This window comes from Rutilus rutilus (genome assembly GCF_951802725.1).
Source record: "Rutilus rutilus genome assembly, chromosome: 7".
In the NCBI taxonomy this organism is placed as follows: Eukaryota; Metazoa; Chordata; class Actinopteri; order Cypriniformes; family Leuciscidae; genus Rutilus; species Rutilus rutilus.
The window spans coordinates 24,798,953-24,814,262 of NC_140221.1; the positions used below are offsets into that span (position 1 = coordinate 24,798,953).

Sequence of the window (15,310 nt, forward strand, 5' to 3'; positions counted from 1 at the left end):
GCTAAAGATAAGGAATGTAATAAATGCCACAAAATTGGTCACTTTGCAAACAAATGCAAAACCAGAATGATACAAGAAGTGACTGAAGAAGTTGACAGCAAGAAGTATTCTTGGGCTCAATAGATGAGACTACAACCAAGAATGAGGCTACAGTGGATGAAGTCATCACTGATACTGAGCCACCATGGCGCACAACTCTAGTGATATGCCGTACTCCAGTTAGCTTCAAGATAGATTCTGGTGCTGACACAACGATAATAAATGAGGCTACATATAGCCGCCTCCGTGTCAAGCCAAAACTTAGTCCAGTTACCTCTAAACTGGAAAGTCCAGGAGGAAAAGTGGTCCATTTGGGGCAATTCCTAGCTAAGACACAAGAGTCAAAAGGGAGAAAAATAACAGACTGTTACTTTAGGGTAATTGTGGCAAAATCTACATGTGATAACCTACTGAGCAGATCCGTCGGTGTTCACCTGGGTCTGATACAACACATTGAAGAAGTCAGTGTGTTTGGGGAGTTAGGACTGCTTAAAGGAGACCCCATAAAAATAGTCCTAAAAGAAAACGCTAAGCCATACAGCGTTGCAGCCCCTCGCCGCATACCCATTCTGCTGCTACCTAAAGTAGAAGAGGAGCTGAAGCGAATGGAAGAAAATGGCATAATAGAGCGCGTAACGGAGCCTACAGAATGGGTAGCGCCTATGGTGCCAGTGATTAAGCCTGGAAAAGTAAGAATATGTGTAGGTCTTACTGAATGAGAACGTGAAAAGGGAAAAGTTCATCTTGCCAACCACAGACAGTATCTTGCACAAACTGGCCGGAAGTAAGGTGTACACAACTCCGGATGCTGCCAGTGGATTTTGGCAGATGGCCCTAGATGAAGAAAGTTCAAAGTTAACTATATTTTCATAACACCAAATGGTCGCTACTGCTTTAAACGGCAACATCCGCACCAGAGATATTCCAAAGGAGGATGCAAGAACTGCTGCAGGATCACGAGGGCACGGTAGTTTACATGGACGACATACTTGTGTTCAGAGCCACTCTGGAAGAGCACGACCGCCGCCTGAAAAGGGTGATGGAGACAATCCGCGCATCTGACCTAAAACTCAACCGCCAGAAGTGTAAGTTCAGGCAGGCTTCCCTTCACTTCCTGGGCCAGGTTATCAGCCAGGAGGGCGTGACTCCAAGCCCGGAAAGTGTGTCCGCCATCACCGTCCTGAAGACACCTACAAATGTGAGTGAGTTAAAAAGGGTACTCGGCATGGTGAATTATGTTGGTAGATACATACCCAACTTGTCACAAATCCTTCATCCTCTTAACGAGCTGTTGAAGAATACAGTAGCATGGGTGTGGAACTCGCAGAAGGAAGCAGCCTTCAAGAAGGTAAAAACACTGATATCCTCTGCACCTGTTCTTCAGTACTTTGATCCAAAACTGCCCACTGTAGTAGGTGCTGACGCATCCAGTTATGGATTAGGAGGAGTACTGCTGCAAAATCATGGAGGCACACTCAAACCAGTAGCCTACTGCTCTCATACACTAAAGCAGAAAAGAAGTACGCACAGATAGAAAAGGAGTGTCTTGCTATGGGCTTCAGAAAAGTTCTATCTATATTTGTGTGGTCTGGAAAGCTACAAATTACTTACCGACCATAAACCACTGGTGACTCTCATCAACCACAGAGACCTAGACAAAACTCCACTGAGGTGCCAGCGACTTCTGATCCGCCTAATGAAGTTCAACCCTGTCGCTGAGTACGTCCCAGGTAAGAACCTGATAGTACCTGATGTGCTGTCGAGGCTCCCGGAGTCAAAAGTGGACAACACAAAACTGAACGAGGACATCCAGGCATACGTGGACGCCATCGAAGAGCTGGAAAGGCCTAAAACAGTGCTGGAGCGCATAAAGGCAGAGACAGAAGGATGAAACCCTGCAGAAGGTCAGACAATACATTAAGTCTGGCTGGCCGCGATATAAAAGGGATGTCGTCAGACCAGCTTTAGACTATTTTATGGAGAGAAGTAGTCTTAGTGAGCATAATGGACTGGTAAAGAAGGGAAACCAAATAGTGATCCCACAAACAATGAGAACTGAGATGCTGGAGAGGATCCACCACCCACTAAGCAAAATGATGTCCGAAAGACGTCTTTTCAATGTCTTTGTTACAAAAATCGGACGTTGAAATGACGTCCACTGAGGAGCCAGAATGAAAGTTTTTATGACGTCTTTTTTTGACGTGTTCTGGACGTCCGATATAGACGTTCATCGAACCTTTGTACAAGGTTAAAAACTAGTTCAAATGTGGCCATTGTGGACATATTTCAACATCATTTATGGTCTCATTTAGACATAATTACTTTGACTATTGCTGTCAGATGATCTTAGTGAGAATTAACTGAGGTTTAGATGTTGATATTTGTTTAATTTGAAGTGTCACCATTGTGGTGATCAGTGTTTGCTTTAGTCGGGCTCTTGGTCCCCTTTCTTTTTACTTTAACTTTTATTTGGCTGCTGTAACAGTGTGTTTGTGTAACACAATTGTTGTGGCAGAAAAAGCCTAGCAAAAGTTTAAGGTGGTATCAGCTCAATGTTGATGATGACATAATCATCACAAAATGGGCATCTAATTTTGTTTTTAAAGTTTTGTGTTTATATTTGGCATTCATAACCACCAACCTTGTTGAACTGCATTATTGGTCCCAAAAGCATTAAAATGATCACTTATATGAAGGTGTATAAAAAGCATGTGCACATGATGTTTTGAGCAAATGTATCATATATGATACATATATGATCACATATATATACATACATATATAGTCACACACAGACATCAAGATTGTGCATATGATTCACAACAATGGTGACAATTAAAAAAAAAAAGCTTCATGCTGCAATGCATGATGGGTAGCTTTCGTAGTACAAAACTCATCCTTAATTCCCAAGCTTTTTTGTTTTAAATGTGACCGTTGTTGTGATTCATATCCAAAATCTTGATGTCTGTGTGTGACTATATGATACATTCGCTCAAAACATCATGTGCACATGCTTTTTATACACCTTCAAATAAGTGATCATTTTAATGCTTTTGGCACCAATAATGCAGTTCCACAAGGTTGGTGGTTATGAATGCCAAATATAAACACAAAACTTTAAACACAATATTAAAGGCCCATTTTGTGATGATTATGTCATCATCAACATTGAGCTGATAACACCTCAAACTTTTTCTAGGCTTTCTCTGCCACAACAATTGTGTTACACAAACACACTTTTACAGCAGCCAAATAAAAGTTAAAGTAAAAAGAAAGGGGACCAAGAGCCCGACTAAAGCAAATACTGATCACCACAATGGTGACACTTCAAATTAAACAAATATCAACATCTAAACCTCTGTTTATTCTCACTAAGATCATCTGACAGCAATAGTCAAAGTAATTATGTCTAAATGAGACCATAAATGATGTTGAAATATGTCCACAATGGCCACATTTGAACTAGTTTTTAACCTTGTACAAAGGTTCGATGAACGTCTATATCGGACGTCCAGAACACGTCAAAAAAAGACGTCATAAAAACTTTCATTCTGGCTCCTCAGTGGACGTCATTTCAACGTCCGATTTTTGTAACAAAGACATTGAAAAGACGTCTTTCGGACATCATTTTGCTTAGTGGGCACAGGCATCAAGGCCTGAACAAATCTAGGGAGAGATACAATGATGCCATCTGGTGGCCAAAGATCAGCCATGCGGTAAAGGAGATCGTTTCCTGAGCACAAACCAAGCCAAAGCCGGGAACCACTTATCACAGCCACTGCCTGAGTTCCCTTGGCTCCCTTGGTGGGCTGGTTGGTTCTTCTCTTTCAAATATATATACTTTAACAAGGCAATGCAAGGTATCATTATTTAAATGTACATTTAAATATATATAATCTTCTGTCACAACTGACATTCTTCGCGTCCCAAGCCCGCGAAACCTGCCAGTGGGCTCAGAACCCGGTTTTCCTTGTGAATGTCCCATACCAGCTTTTCTGAGGTAGAGTATTTTTTTACTTAACCGATTTAGGTACATTACTTTTAAAACATACTAGCCCACTACAAAGGTAAATGACACTTAAAACTTTGAAGAAAGTAAATAATAAAATCGAATTACTATATTAAAGGCCTACTCAGGGTAACCAGATAAATAACTAAGATAAATAACTAAGATAAATAACTGCCGCTTTCACCTAATGAACATATAGGCTTAAACATGCCACTACTTTTCACATAAACAATGGTTTTCCGGTTTTTCCGGTTGTCACCACAATTAAATACCGTTAAATGCCGTTAAGTTAAATGCCTGTCATATTATTAATACTATTAATACCACTACATTTAATAATATTTAATAATATTAATATTGTTTTATTAATGTTAACAGTGTTAATAATAATAATAATTATTATTAGTATTACTACTACTTCTAATATTAAACTATTACTATTAAAACTTTACTATTAAAGAAAACTTTACTAGCTAACCAACAGGGAACGTTAGAATGTTCTGGGAACGTTCTGGGAACCAAAAAATGTTAACTGGGATGTGGCTTAATAAAAAGTAAATAAGCTAGTCTGGTGGGAAATATTCCGTCTCTTCCTTAATTTTTCTTATTATTTTGATAGCCATGTTTCCAGCCTTTCCTGTTTTCTCATTTTATAGGCTACTGGATATCATGACGAGTTAGTAACACAAGTAAATGCTCATTTAATTTTTTCACATATTTTTGTTGCAAAGCAACATTTAAATCTTTCCATATACCCCTGGTTGGGAATAGTCTCCAAGTATACTATAGTACGTCTAGTCCACCCAAAATATTACAGGAACTGATTTTGGAACCAAATATTTCAGGAACTGGATATATTGTAACACCGGAAGTAAAACAGGTTTAGATGATGTCATGAAAGTTGCGCCAGTTGTCGTTGCCTTTTAAAAAAAGATCATTATTCTCTTAATTTATTTAATTACATATACTCTGCGTATACTGTTACTTATTTGACCATCAAGACCAGCTCTTTTAATGTTTAGTGTGAGTTTCGGTTTAATTTATGTGCTCTTTCGTTAACTCTGCGTTTGGCGCTCATATTTTACTGGAAATTATAACCATCGTCATTTAAAATCATTGTGTTGTCAGGTATAAATAAGTTTATAAAAAATACTTACGCTAACGTTTTAAAGTGAATATTGTTTTTCTTTTTAGATCCAGAGTCTTTTGTCGCTGAGTTTGCCTGTAACGTTAAATGGAAAGTGAAATACACACCGAGTGGAGTTCGGCTTTAGATGAAGTCTTACCTCAGTAAGTACAAAACAGCTTAAAGTGGATTTTAAAAGTGTTTCTATTTGTAATGGTTCAGCAGCACGGTTGTCCCTGTTCTCTCGTCAGGGACCCCGTTTCTGCAGTGATTCCGCTGGATCCTTCACTGTGGAGCTCATCAGCCGGGCCCTGGTCCACTGAGAGCAGCTTCCCAACAGTATTCAACCAGTGTGAAGAGCAAGATTACTGCACTTTTACACCCAGCAATGAAGCACATAGCCAAACCGTACAGGTATGAAGAACCTCCTAGTGACACATTTCACAAAAGTGATCATCTATGTAGTTTGATTGTTATCTCCACCATAGACTGAGGACTGGACAGAGGAAAGATCTACAAACACAAATGAAGACTGGGAAGCAGATATGGTAAGTTTTCAGCACCCTACTGTAGGTACTTTTAATGGTCATGGTGTGTGTGTGTGTACAAGTTTTACTAGTAAGCACCAAGTTTTACTAGTAAGCACCACGTTTGTGCTCACAAATATTGTGAAATATGATTTAAAATGTGTGTGTGTTTGTGACATTAGCCTTTTATTGCTGGACAGAACAACCTTGTTATTGTTCTTCCGAGAGATTTGTCATACTAGTTTTCTAGCAAATATGAATTGGGAAACAATTCAGCCTTCACTCTGCACTTTTTTACTGTTTGTGGAGTTTACAAATGTCTTACAGATGTTTTTGGAAATGTGAGTTTGTGTACAGTGGGGTACAAATGTCTGAGAAGTGAAAGTGTTTTTCTATTTTTCTATTATAATTACTATAATACATTTTATTTTTAAAGGAATGTCTTTTTTATTTTATGTCACAATTTTCTTTTAAAGTCCAAAAACTGTTCTGTTTGTTATCTAGATTAACTGGGATTTTAACTATGATTTTCAGGGTGGTCTCAGACTTTCAGACGCCGGTCTATATATTTCTTTATCTCTTTCTCTTTAGCGTGCTTTAGAAGACTGCAGTATTGAGTTGAATGAGCGGTATGAGGCTTTTGTAAAGCAGCATACAGCAGAGCAGGAGGAGCACAACATCTGTGTCCACAGTCTGGAAAAGACAAGAGATGACAGAAATCATCAGTACCAGGTTTAGCATCACATTTGAACTTCAAAAAACACCAATATATTCAGTCTGTACAGGTTCTGATATTTTCACATGGTTATTTGAATAGCAAGAAGAGCAAAGGTGCTTAATCTCCCTTGAACTCAATAGGGAATGGTAATACTGTGTGCAGTGTCCTTGTCAAAAACTGTGGTATTACTGTACTTTTTTGAGCCTATTTTTCATTGGAATAGAAATGATTTTTTCTCATTTGTACAGGGTTTTATTGAAAAAATTGAGTCTTTGCAAATTAAATTGGAGCTGAATAGCAGCAAGACCACACGGAAAAACTTCATGGTAAAACGGCAAGAGCTTACTGCAGAGAAGGATCGAATGGAAGAGGAGAAAACAAGGTACACTGACATTGAAATATTTATGATATTCTGCTGTGGGTGTAGCATATAATATCATTCAAAGGTCTGTCATCTTTTTTATGCTTATGAAAGAAGACTTTTAAGCTCACCAAGCCGGCATTTATTTGAGCAAAAATTCAGTAAAAATAGTAATATTGTGAAATCTATTGAACTATTCTATTTGAATATATTTTCAAATGTAGTATATTCCTGAGATGGCGAAGATCATTTTTTAGCAGCCATTACTCCAGTCTTCAGTGTCACACGATCTGTCCAAGATTTCTTTTAATCAGTGTTGAAAAAAGCTGTGCTGCTTAATATTTTTGTGAAAGCAGATACATTTTATTCAGTATTTTCGAATAGAAAGCTCAAAAGAACAGCATTTATTTGAAAGAGAAATCTTTTGTAACATTATAGATGTCGTTACTGCCACAGGTAAAAAAAAAATACTGACCATAAACTTTTAAATGGTAGTATATAATATTGGATAGATTTTATTCATTGAATTTAAAAAGATATTTATTTGTTTTAGATTGGCTCAGGAGCTGGAGGACACAGAAAAGAAACTCAAGATGCTGATTGAGGAACAGAGTCAAGAGAAGTAAAAGATTCCAAACGTGAAAGGAGAAACCCCCAAATGTCTCTGGATCCGTGTGTTTATCTGGTTTTTGTGCTTGTGTTTGTGGCAGGCTCTCCTGGGAGCAGGAAATAGCTGACTTGAGGGTGGAAATGGAAACGCTCTGCAGACAGGCAGAGCAAGCCAGTCAGACCGTTCTTCAGGATGAGGTAACTCCTGCACCTTCACAGCGTGTCTCTTATAGAAAACTCACAGATAGTGTAATGAATCATGTATGGTATTGTCTGACTGTGTATTTGTCCATTTGTCTGTGTGAGCAGATAGCTGCACTTGAGATGCAGAAAGAGCTTGCGCTTTCTCAAGTGGAGGACTGGATCGTAGACGCTGAAAAATATCTTAATTTTCTCAGGTACTGTGTGTGAATTCATGTTTGTTGACAGGTATGCACATGCAGTATGTCCGCATGCATGAAGCTGATGTGATTCCTTAAGGATTTTTGCTTATTCTTGACAGATTAAATCCTTCCCAGCAGCACCTGCACCAGCAGCAGAAGTGGGAGCACAATGTAGCAATGGTCCGCAGCAGTCTGGTAGGACTAAAGGTGAGGGGAGGAGCTAATACCAGTGGATTACAGGTGAAGGGAGTTTGCAGCTTCTCTCACTCAGTCTTTCGGTTTTTCTTTTATAGAATAAGTTTAATGAAAACCATCAACTCCTGCAGAGAGGTGAACAGTTGGACAGTTTGCCCTCAGTCCAGCTCCCATTACTTCCAGCAGTGCCTACAGTGAGTGTCAATTTATTCATATACGGCCTAGGGCTGGAGGTAAACTACTGTTCAAAAGTTTGGGGTTTGTAAGACTTTCAGTCTTCAGTGTCACATGATGGTGCTCAAGAAACATTTCTGATTATCATCAATGTTGAAAACAGTTGTTGAATGCATTTTCCCCCCAGGATTATTTGATGAATAGAAAGCTCAAACGAACATCATTTATTTGAAATGGAAATCTTTGTAACTTTTATTCTTACAAATCTTTTCATTTTGATCAAACTAATGCATCCTTGCTGAATTGAAGTATTCATTTTTTTACAAAAAAAAATCATACTAAATCCAAACTTTTAAACTGTGCTACTGTTTTATGCCATATACCGTGCTATTGTGGAATTGATAATCTGATAGAGTGGCTGTTTTAGCACTGTTCGAACATCGCCCATCCAGAGTCATATATATATTTATAATATGTTTTGTGAATCTAATTTGACTCTATCAATTCACGTATGTATTATCTTTTGGTTTGCATCAGTTCCTAATTAAAAGTACTTTATCTTTTTATTTGTAAAATTTACTGATTTATTAAAAATAAGCATTTCTGCATGATTATGTAATGTATTACTATTGTATAACATACCAACTACCTCTAATATGGTGGCACATCATCTTATTTAAACTGCATGTTCCCTAGAGTTGCTGCTTAGGACAGAATACAGAGTTCAACTGTATTGTAATTATTTTGCATAGTTTAAACTAATTTAAGTAATGTATATTTTTGTGTGTGTGTGTGTGTCATTTTTCTTTGGCTTTCCGAAGTTGGAGATGATAATCAGTCCACTTCAGAATCCTGCTTCTCATCCCATTTTCAATAGTGGTCCACCAACTACCACAAATTCTCCCCCCATAGTTCATCCCCAATTCCACCCCTCGGTCACACCACCACAAAGAGCCACACCGCCACTTTCAGCCCCTTCTCCTCAAAACACACCATATGTACCCGTCACTATAGGTCTACAATCTGCTCACGTCCCAAACATGTATGTCCCTATGACAACTCATGCACCTGCCCCTCAAATACCCATGCAAACCATCTGCCGGCCTCAAACATCATCCCATGCTCCTGTCACGCCAGACCCACATGTCCTTCCACAGACACACGTAGGCGTTCCAGGTGTCTCACTGGCACCCTCAGTTTCTTCAGCAGGCACTTTTGTTTTACTACCAAATAATCATGGAGGCAGTTTTCATCCCCAAGCTGCAGTGCGCCTTCCCCAAACGTTCATGCAAACCATGTCTACACGTAACTCCTCCCCCCAGCCCCTCCCCTCCAATCCTGCACCAGCAGGCAAACTGGACAAGCTTCTGGAGAGACTGGGCTCACATTTCCCACAATGCACAAGGTATTGAGATTATACACTGTAATATGGTTAGCTTGGTTACATTTTTAGCAGCCAACATAATTAGTAGAGTTTTTGTCTTTTTGTTGATTCTGAAATTGTCAGAGTAAGGATTGCTTTCTGAAAGTGACCTCTCTGTTTCTGTCTGTATTAGAGATCAGTTAACACGTGTTCTACAGCAAATCAAGAGTGAGCGTGGCACTATGGCTGGCATGTCGATTGATGATGTAACTCAGCAGGTTGCGCAGAGACTTGCGCAGAACCAAAGACCGGTGCGACAGTACACTCCTCATTATGTTTTTGTTGTTACTTTCCTTCTGTTTATTGCTCATTTCATTTTTAACTTTATCACTGTCCTTTTAGCCACCAGGACCTATAGCACCTCCATCTGGAGCTAGAGCCTTTCCTGCTTCAGTTGGTCCGATCCAGCGTCCCATAGCCCAGCCGCCACATCCCATGCGGCCTCATTTCCGTCCCCCAGTTGCTCAGGTTTTCCACACAAGACCCCCACAGGTAGAATTCAACTTTAAACCCATTTTCTTTAAACACATTTAATACTCAGGGGTCAGGACTATAGGGGAGAGTCGGGTAAGCTGTGCCATATTTTGCTGAAGTTTGAGTAGTAAGGAGGAATGATACAAAGGTAAAAAATAATATGCCTAATTCAGGATGCTATCAGCTAAAATAAGAAAGCAGAGTCATAAAAATAAGACTTTATAAAAAAAACAAAAAAAGTGAGACAAATTGCCCTGTTATATGTGGATGTTTTTGCATTTCAAATACAAATATTAAAGGGTTAGTTCACCCAAAAATGAAGTTTCTGTCATTAATTACTCACCCTCATGTCGTTCCAAATCCGTAAGAACTTCGTTCATCTTTGGAACTCAAATGAAGATATTTTTTGATGAAATCCGAGAGCTTTCTGAACTAGCCATAGGCAGCAATGTGGGTGAGTAATTATTGGCAGAAATTTTTGGGTGAACCAACTTTTTAACATAAATTCATTACATTGTTATTACTAACAATAAATATTATTACTGTTTTATATTATTACTCATTTCAAAGCCCTACTATATTTTACAGTACAATTTACTGTATATTATTTTGCTAAAATATATTCATAAGTCAACCAGGAAACATTTATTTTTAGATTATTTGAATATACTGAAACAGGTTTCATTGTTTTTGTCATTTGTTTTTAGAACCATGTAAACAAACCCTTTTTCTCTTTTGTCTCTCTGTCAGTCCTCTATGCGGAAGTTTTGTTTGATGTGTCAGAATCTTGTGGATACTGGAAGTCAGTACAACACAAACTGCTCCCATACAATGCACAAAGAAGTGAGTGTGTAACTTTCACAAAAAAAACACATTTAGGCACATTATTTGCTTTGTCTATGTGTTCTAATAACTGTTGTTGTTTCTCCTTTTATTTAGTGTGTCAGTGTTTGGCTCAAGACCAGCAAGAATAACTCCTGTCCTTTCTGCCCATCCAAATGAGAACTGAGAAACCAATCACACTTATAGCTGAGCCAATACCTGCAAAGAATTAAGTGGAATTAAGTTTTTATAATTCCATTATAATTATCTGGTTAATGTTAGAAAATAAATTGCTCCATTCCCTGTCAGAGTTGACTATTATTATAAAGGACAGTATGTTATTACACTAATTTGTTACTTTGCTGATCAATGGAAATCCTTACTATATGAATTTCTTCAGTATTCAGTGTTATTCCAAAGATTTTCAAACTTAACCTCAAGTATAATCCTCATTATGTAAGCTTTTCCAAAGCTCATGTAACATGGATACAAACTCCAAAACAGAATAAAATGTTTCTTTCACTTCAACTTTTCCAAGTGATTTAAAAACGCTTAACTGGAAAACGTTGCTGTTATATATTTCTGTATTTTATTAAATTAATAATCAAAAGAGGCCTTTATGTGGAGAGTTTTATACATTAAACAGGAAAAATAAATTGACTGTCTTTTTGCAGTGTAATCACTGGTAGTCATTTTTTAAAAATTTAAGATAAATTATAATATGGTTCACAATGAAAACTGTATTGTGATCATATACCATGTTTCAGAAGGAAAGAAAACGCTTGACTCGAAAAAAATAATTTTTGTGCATTTTATTTGTTTGCATTCTTATGTCAAAGATTTTTTAACTTGAACATAATAAACATTCATCTCAAAACTCTTGCACCTACAGTCCTTACATCAAACACAAGAAAATCTGTTCTTTGCTGTTGTCTGAGGATCCGAGTGTGCGAAGTCCTTGAGTGTTTTTATGCCTGGATGGCCTTGGAGATGGTGGCATACACCTGTGCCAACCTGGCCTTCGCGCTCTCCATGTAGGGCTCCATGCGGGCCTGGAGGTCCTGGGTGTGTGGGGTGATCTTCTCCCTGGCCTCCTCGACAGCCTTCACCAGCTGTTCTTTGTATTCCTCAGCATAAGGGGCGGCCATGGTCCTCAGATCCTCCAGACGCTCCGTCAGCTTAGTGCGTACGACCTCGATCATCGGCACAAGCTTGGACTTGGTATCCTCAAAGTTGGTCTCAAACATCTGCCTCAAGTCATCTAACAGGGGCTGCAGCTTGGCACGCATCTGCTCAGCATTTTCACGGTTCAGGGTGGCATACTCCTGGTAGAGGGGCTCCAGCTTGTCACGGTACTCGTCAAAGTGCTTCTGCACCACCTGGTACAGCTCAGCTCGGTGGGGCTCCAGCTTGGATTTGAGGTCTTCAATGTCGGTCATGATGCGCTCTTGCAGCTGCTTGGTGTTCTCCAGGAATTGTTTGGAGAAGGTCTCAGCGTAGGGGGTCAGAGTCTGGGACGTGGTCTGGGCATATTCCTGAAGCTTAGTCAGGCTCTCTGAAAGTTGCAATCTGAAGGAAACAGAACATGCATGTAGAAAATACAAACACAAATCGCTTCAGTTTAAGCTGGAGGTGAAAGCCTGGAATCATAAGAATCAGAGGAGAACTGGCCTCCTGACTGAACCTGGTTTCTCCCCGGGTTTATCTCAACTGTCACCTAATGGAGATTTGATTCCTTGGGTTCTCACTACTTATAGCTGAAATTAACTTGTTTCATAATGGATGAGCTTTGCAGCATGAGCTTCACAGTTATTCAACTGAATTGAAATAACTTTACAGCTGAAATGAAATTTGCTTCATAATGAAATCATTTTACAACAATTACTCTTGTTTTACTGAGTGCGTGAAGCTACTTGGAAAACATTCTGTATTGTATAAAGCACTATAAAATTACTGATTTGATTTGAGATAAAGAAGTAAGACAAGATTCTGTATTTCAAGAATGATTAAACTGCGAAGGGGCAAAAAAGCATTTGGGAGAAGTAAAAAAACATGAACAGAAGATTAAGACACAAAAGATTGAGTAAGAGATCATCATGATCAGATGTGTCTTTTACTTGTATTGCTCATATTCGGTTCCATCCAAGTTGTCGAGAGCCTTCTGAGTCTGCTCCTGGACCTGGGTCAGGTACACCAAGGCTGCTGACTTGAAGTGCTCCAGCTGGGAGGGAGCATCAGCCTGCAGGAAATGGGCCTGGGAACCTAAGGAGACACACAGGAATAGTTTCATAAACCAAAGTAAAGATTATCTCAAGCTCATTAAACTTTGTGAAGAAACATACTGTACATGGTCAAATTGTCAACATAAAAACCAAAGCATTAGCAAAATCATCGACTTGGAGCCGAAGGAGGTGGAGATCAAGGTTTGCAACACGTCGCCAAATCTGTTATGACACTGAGATGTAATCACATGGATTTGTTGCGTTCAAGAACAAACTGCTTAATCACAAACTAATAATAAATGCCTGATTGTTTTGCAACTGTAAAATTACCTTGATTAGCTTATGCTAAGTGGCATTTTGACTGAAAACTATAGACATTTCAGTTTAGTATTCATAAATCAACCATAATGCTGATTTCTTTACAAAAACGTGAACATGATGTGGAAAACATTGTCCACTAAAATTGAGGTTATATGTCCTAAAATCTTGACTATGTAAACTGGAAGAACTGGTTGAGGAACGACCATTCCTCGAGAAGACAAAGGACCTTTCTGTAAATTAACATTTGAACTCTATCTAGTCGGCACTATCGAGACGAAAGTCTCACCTCCGAAACATCATAACCTACATTTATTCCTCATCCCCCACTCCTTCTCCCTCATAGGGAGATCACCAAAACTCACACAAGAATCTATATGGTTTAATGTGAATAATTATCATTGAGTATTATACATGCTTAAATGTAAAATACTAAAGAATAATTCGATTCAGAAGTCAGGCATGTTACTTACCCAAAGCCAAGAGGAGAGTCAGTGCAAGAGCCAAGAATTTCATGGTTGAGCCCTGAAAGAGAATACTCTTATTATACCATCAAAGTACTTTTTAGCAAGGTCTATATTACAAAAATATTGTGCTCAACTATGCTAATATCTATGTTCTCATTGTTTCTATGTTTACTCCTGGCCTCTGCATTCTGAATTGTCTTGATCCAATTTTGCTCTCCTGCTGGTTTGCGCCCTTACCTGAGTTTTGCTGCTCTGAATGTTCGAGGACAGACAGTAGAGGCAAATGTCTTATATAGGGCAGGAACAGTGCATGTGGAGTTGGAACCCTGTCCTCTTACACATCAGAGGTTCAAAGGGTGGGTGCAATAAAAGACACATTTTAGATATCTGTAGACACGTCAGTGCACTGTCAGACTCACAAAAACACAAATTACATGTAAAATATTCCATTATATTTTATCTGTCAGATAAAATCTTTTAACTGGAATTATAATTTTTCAGATATCGCTTTGATAAACCACTGTGAATTCAAAATGCAGATGTTTAATTGCATCAAACAATGATTCTGAGGACAAATATTCCTACAAATATACTTTTTTCCCCCCCAATACACTTCAGCATTGGGGCAGAAGACTAAATTCCCTAATGCCAATTAAATTGTTGTAATTCAGCAATTAAAGACAGATATAGCAATATTTTTAGATTATTTTTTATGCTTGGTGCAGAACAATCAGGCATTTATTAGTTTGTGATTAAGCAGTTTGTTATTGAACACAACAAATCCATGTGATTACATCTCAGTGTCATAACAGATTTGGCAACGTGTAGCAAACCTTGAACTCCACCTCCTTTGGCTCCAAATCAAATTTTATCAACTGTTGTCGTGGAAAAGGTCCATTACCCGTCAGGGGTCATTGATCAATCAGTTATCTTTGTCCCTTGATTTACTCAACTCCTCACATTCTCGAGTAAAATTACCTTGATTAGCTTATGATAAGTGGCATTTTGACTGAAAACTAGACATTTCAGTTTAGTATTCATAAATGAACCATAATGCTGATTTCTTTACAAAAATGTGAACATGATGTGGAAAACATTGTCCACTAAAATTGAGATTATATGTCCTAAAATCTTGCCTACGTCCTGTTACAATACACAAGTGCTGGACTTTAATTTCAAATAAGAAATTATTCAAATAAGAAATTAAAAATACATATATAATCCTATAATTTAATGTATGGGTCAATGACGTGACGGGTCATTTTTTTTGTCCAAAGGCCTTAATAATAATAACAAAACAAATATATAACATCCAAAGTATGTAAGGTAGTACAACTTGATCTCTTTTACTGAATCCAAAAGGTTTTAATTATATTTTACTACATATAAAGGTATTTTAAAGATTTTGAAGTGTCAAAAGGTAATTCGGTAAAACCGATATAG

General features: G+C 38.2%; 2 protein-coding genes across 2 annotated transcripts; one reads left to right on the plus strand and one right to left on the minus strand.

Annotated features, from left to right (window-relative positions):
* Window positions 1-4,890: 4,890 nt before the first annotated feature.
* On the plus strand, window positions 4,891-11,388 carry rnf214 (ring finger protein 214). The gene is made up of 16 exons (XM_084414668.1): window positions 4,891-5,071; window positions 5,243-5,338; window positions 5,426-5,588; window positions 5,663-5,722; window positions 6,293-6,433; window positions 6,668-6,801; window positions 7,334-7,402; window positions 7,491-7,587; window positions 7,699-7,787; window positions 7,892-7,979; window positions 8,066-8,161; window positions 8,963-9,546; window positions 9,698-9,815; window positions 9,907-10,056; window positions 10,789-10,881; window positions 10,978-11,388. The coding sequence occupies exons 2-16, from the start codon at window positions 5,283-5,285 to the stop codon at window positions 11,038-11,040; spliced, it is 2,001 nt and encodes a 666-aa protein (XP_084270794.1). The 5' UTR covers window positions 4,891-5,071; window positions 5,243-5,282; the 3' UTR covers window positions 11,041-11,388.
* Window positions 11,389-11,657: 269 nt separating this feature from the next.
* Window positions 11,658-14,177, minus strand: apoa1a (apolipoprotein A-Ia). Its single transcript, XM_084414669.1, has 4 exons — window positions 14,105-14,177; window positions 13,874-13,925; window positions 12,978-13,122; window positions 11,658-12,429 (listed from the first exon to the last, which is right to left on the minus strand). The coding sequence occupies exons 2-4, from the start codon at window positions 13,914-13,916 to the stop codon at window positions 11,829-11,831; spliced, it is 789 nt and encodes a 262-aa protein (XP_084270795.1). The 5' UTR covers window positions 13,917-13,925; window positions 14,105-14,177; the 3' UTR covers window positions 11,658-11,828.
* Window positions 14,178-15,310: the final 1,133 nt, after the last annotated feature.

What these genes read in the sequence shown, in the direction of transcription:
- rnf214 (XM_084414668.1), top strand. Translation starts at nt 5,283, where the DNA reads ATGGAAAGTGAAATACACACCGAGTGGAGTTCGGCTTTAGATGAAGTC. An exon ending in GAGGAACAGAGTCAAGAGAA is followed by an intron (nt 7,403 to 7,490) that starts GTAAAAGATTCC and finishes TGTTTGTGGCAG; the next exon opens with GCTCTCCTGGGAGCAGGAAA. An exon ending in AGACCGTTCTTCAGGATGAG is followed by an intron (nt 7,588 to 7,698) that starts GTAACTCCTGCA and finishes CTGTGTGAGCAG; the next exon opens with ATAGCTGCACTTGAGATGCA.
- apoa1a (XM_084414669.1), bottom strand. Translation starts at nt 13,916, where the DNA reads ATGAAATTCTTGGCTCTTGCACTGACTCTCCTCTTGGCTTTGG. An exon ending in GACTCTCCTCTTGGCTTTGG is followed by an intron (nt 13,123 to 13,873) that starts GTAAGTAACATG and finishes GTGTCTCCTTAG; the next exon opens with GTTCCCAGGCCCATTTCCTG. An exon ending in ACCGAATATGAGCAATACAA is followed by an intron (nt 12,430 to 12,977) that starts GTAAAAGACACA and finishes TGTTTCCTTCAG; the next exon opens with ATTGCAACTTTCAGAGAGCC.